The sequence below is a fragment of the Pundamilia nyererei genome, unplaced genomic scaffold (assembly GCF_000239375.1).
Source record: "Pundamilia nyererei isolate P.nyererei 1_Seehausen unplaced genomic scaffold, PunNye1.0 scaffold00029, whole genome shotgun sequence".
Taxonomy (NCBI): Eukaryota; Metazoa; Chordata; class Actinopteri; order Cichliformes; family Cichlidae; genus Pundamilia; species Pundamilia nyererei.
Genome location: NW_005187430.1, coordinates 2159840 through 2163912, shown reverse-complemented (window position 1 = coordinate 2163912; position 4073 = coordinate 2159840). Strand labels below are relative to the sequence as shown.

At 41.4% G+C, this 4073-nt stretch overlaps 1 protein-coding gene across 1 annotated transcript in view; it reads right to left on the bottom strand.

Moving 5' to 3' along the window:
- LOC102215333 (nesprin-2-like) overlaps positions 1-4073 on the bottom strand; it is an 18860-nt gene that overhangs the window by 4856 nt on the left and 9931 nt on the right. Inside the window, exons 9-17 of the mRNA XM_013909674.1 lie at positions 3207-3362; positions 2909-3049; positions 2110-2286; positions 1746-1883; positions 1453-1638; positions 1241-1354; positions 968-1120; positions 755-880; positions 348-476 (exon numbers count right to left, since the gene is read on the bottom strand). Of these exons, the coding sequence (XP_013765128.1) occupies positions 348-476; positions 755-880; positions 968-1120; positions 1241-1354; positions 1453-1638; positions 1746-1883; positions 2110-2286; positions 2909-3049; positions 3207-3362 (1320 nt within the window). The remainder of the gene's footprint in view (positions 1-347; positions 477-754; positions 881-967; positions 1121-1240; positions 1355-1452; positions 1639-1745; positions 1884-2109; positions 2287-2908; positions 3050-3206; positions 3363-4073) is intronic.

The window sequence follows — 4073 nt, the reverse complement described above, 5'->3', positions numbered from 1 at the left end:
CACGCACACATGCACACATAACAAACAAACAAAAAAAACATTTCTTGGTAAACATTAGTAATATTAAGCATGCACAGGAAGTTAAATGACACTTTGGGGATTTTATTTTTAATTTTTTACCAGTTTGTTAATAACACATGTAGGAACTACGCATGCGAGTACCAGGTATTGCACACTTTGTCCTGACACGCCCCAAAAGGCCAATCTGTTCAATTTCTTTGCTTTTTTATTTTTTGCAGGTGTTCTTGTATGCTGGTATGTGACATAAAGAAGAGCTTTTTCAATGAACTTAATGAATTAACTGTGTGATTATAAGCTTCTTTTTTCTCTGTCCATGGTATTCTTACCTGGGTAATATCAGGTGTTGGGGCCTGCCTTTGTTCAGGTGAGGACTGCTCCACAGTGAGCAGTGTAGCTCCAGACCTCCGCAGTACATCCTCCTGAACACGAGCAATTCTGATCTGACCCTGCTCTTCCTTTTGAGAGAAAGCACACCGTACAGGTTTGCTTAAATTATGTTCCACATATGAAGTGTTTGGAATGTCACATAATGACTGACACAATATAACTGAACTTTATCCTTCAACTACTGTCGTTGCCATTGTAAAATAACTTGCATTATAATAAAGAACTTAAATGACATTCACTTTTATTTTTTGTAGTTTTATACATATTATAATTCATGTAACAGTGATGTTTCATGATTTTTAAAATTTTTGTTTACTTATTTATGTTATTTATAGACCAAGCTCACCTCAGCCTCCTCAGATGTAGCTTTTTCAGATGCAGATGTTTTGAGTTCAGGGGTCGTCTGTTGGGCCGCCTGAGCTTTGGCTTGTGTGGGAGTTGGAGGCAGCTGGATAAATAACGCAGGAACCTTCTACAAACAGAGTGAAGCAGAAAGTTTGCACCAATCTTCTTGTAGATAAAATATCTGAGCAGCTGACTGATGGATTAACTAACTGACCTTCTCCAGTTCCAGCAGCAGAGTCTGGAGCTGGTCCACCACAGTAAAGACAGTCAGAGTTTCTTCAGCCTTCTCAGGAAGACAAAGGCCTGGCTTACATTTCTGGATCTCAGCTACTGTTCTTCTCATCGACTGGATCCTCTGCTCAACCGCCTGCACACAAAGAAGAGGGTTGAGAAAAATAAGAAAACGATGACTTTTACATTTATCTTTTTGTATAATTTGGGCAATCACGTCACGCTAATCCAAATGAAAACAAAGAAACTAACAAACCTTTAAACTGTCCTCTCTGGGGCTGGGAAAACTCTCTGGAGAAGATAGCAAGTTCTTGATCTCTGCGACATCATTCTCCATCCGCTTGACTTCACTCTCAATCGCCTCCACCTCCTAGAGGTTAAGACATTATCAGTCTAGTCTGACAGTAGAGAGTACAGTCTAGATAATATCCACTGAAGAGTAAAACAAAGAAACCAATCGAATCTCACAGCGGCAGCATGCTCCAGCTGAGACAGAGGAGCTGTGAAGCTGTCCTGAACGTCGGCCACTTGGCGATCTGCTTCGACCAGCTGTTTCTGGAGAGCTGTGACATCACAAACCTGCGACATTTCCTTCAGGACCGAGCTGAAGCCCTGCAGTGTGTTTCTGATCTGGACTGAATCATCCAGGACCAACTGCATCCCCAAGAGACAGAAAGAGCATTTTTTGGTTAAAAATGAATCACCACAAAATGGTTTGCTGTGCTGTGGAAAGAGCTGTGCAGACAGCAGAGTGTACCGACCTGCAGGGCGTGAACGTGACTGCTCAAACATTTAGCTGTGGTGTAGGTGCAGGGAGCGGCAAGCCACGACTGAGCCTCGGACATCCAGCTCTTGGAGCTTTTGACCATCTCTTGATGTTCCTGAAGCCACGTTTGAATCTAAAGAGAAACAGAACGTTTAAAAAGGGAAAAGCTTAGACATTTTTAAACTTATCAAAAGAATCACAGATGATAACAGAGACAGTAATGTGGAAGATTTAGGTTAAAAAGTCTGAGCTTGGTGATTCAAAGTCATTATATTTTGGTGTTTGACACTAAGCAGACAAACCATACAGCAGGGCAGTGAGGAGTTGGACAGCTAACAGTTTTAGGAAGCTTTTCTCACCTTGCTGATCAGGGTGGTCCTCTGCTCTGCCTGTTTGGCCAGCTGGGAGTGAAGCTGCTGAACCTCCACTAGTCTTTCTGTGAGGATCAGCACCTCCTCAGGCTTCTCTAAGTCTTGCATGTCCACTTCCAGCGCTGCCAGACGCGAGTGCCACGCATCCAGCTCGTCCCAGGCACGCTGAGCACACACACAAGGGGAGATTTATAATATTTATTCACTGACACACAAGCTGATTAGCCAGCCCCCTTCAGAAAGTGTTTCCCTCACTCACAGTTGACTTGTGAAGCAAGTCCTCGCTAAAGAGTCATTTCTGTTTTTGCAATCTATATTTTACATGAAAAGATGCACATAATGCTACGAAAAGAAAGTGGAATTTGTTGGTGTATTTGAAAACGGAGTAGGAGGATGAAAGCAGCATGAAAACTGAAAATAGAAATAGATGTACGCTGACTGTATGTATGCAAAAAAAAAAAATCATAAAAAAGAAAACAAAACAAGACTCAGCCCAAACGGCTTGTGTTTTCTCAACAAAAGAGCAGCGAAGTGATCACACATGTAGAACATGACACACACACAAACACACACACACACAGAAGGCAGCAAAGACGCATCCCAAACAGTACAAAGAGGTCAGTAAAACTTACCACGGATCTTCTGGCCAGCAGAGGACAAATGTTATATTGGACATCCTGTTATGTTTCCCTCACCCTCTTACAATCTATTTAATAATGATTTATTGTATTCTACTCAACAAGCTGTAACAATGAACCAGACACCCTGTTTCCTCATCACTCCCCACCTTCTGAGTGATCTTTGCTTGAGTCACAGTGGGGCTCCTCTGTTCCAGTCTCTTCTGAACAGATCTCAGGCCAGCCTCGATATCAGACATCCTCGCGCCCAACCTGTGAACAGGACCGCTCCTCTCTATCGCCTCTCCCACCTGATGGAACAGTCAGGAAAAAATATTATCAGCTAGACCTAAATGGATGTTGAATTTATTGTTTTGTTACAAAGATCTGCCTATCAATAGATTATTGATCTCTTAAAGGATCAATACACTCCTCATCATTAAAATGTCCAAATTAAGCCTTTTTCACCTTTTCTTCTACTTGCTGCAGAGACTTAGTGATGTCCTGCATTTTGCTGTCAATCTCAGCCGGGACCAAAGTGTACATATCTGAGTATTTCATCTTCAGGTTCTCCATGATACGGTGCAGCAAAGACTTCTGGGTACACAGCTGGCTGTAGAGCGCCTGAAACCACACAGATAGGCAGCCTTTTAAATAAAAGGGATTACAAAAGATATTAACAAATAAATAAATAAATAACAAGAAAGAATAAGTGTTTTGAAGAGTCTGTTAGAAGAGAAAACTAATCATAACAACAGTAATATTGATGGATTTTCTTGATGACTCATCATAACCATAAACTATTTTGTTTGGGTCATTGTACTTAGCACCAAAGAGAGTTTCCTCTATCAAATAACACTTGTAAGCAGATGCTTTAAAAAATGCTGACACTTGACTCTCTAACCAACATCAGCAATTTCTTTTGCATAGATGTCTACAGTTTGGGGGTTTCATTTTATGCAGAGCAGAAATCTTATTTTGGCACAAAATATCAGTCTTATGTACAAGTCTCACTAAAGAAAGTCCTTCTTGTAAGCTTTTAGCTCCTTGTCAAGCCGTCCTCTCGCTGTGTCCTGCTGCGCTGCCGTCAAACACAGTCTGCCTCACTCCTTCATTTACACAATACTTAAAAGTGAACTCATTTCACCTCACTATGATTCTACTGCACAATAAAAACAATATAAAGATCAGAAAAAAGTTAAAATATGACAAATAACACAGTGGAGACTACCTGGGTCTGAAAGCGTCCGATGGTCTACTATACGGGGAGGCGCATCTTGATATCACGATGGGAAACTGAGCTTCTGTGTGTGTGTGTGTGTGTGTGTGTGTGTG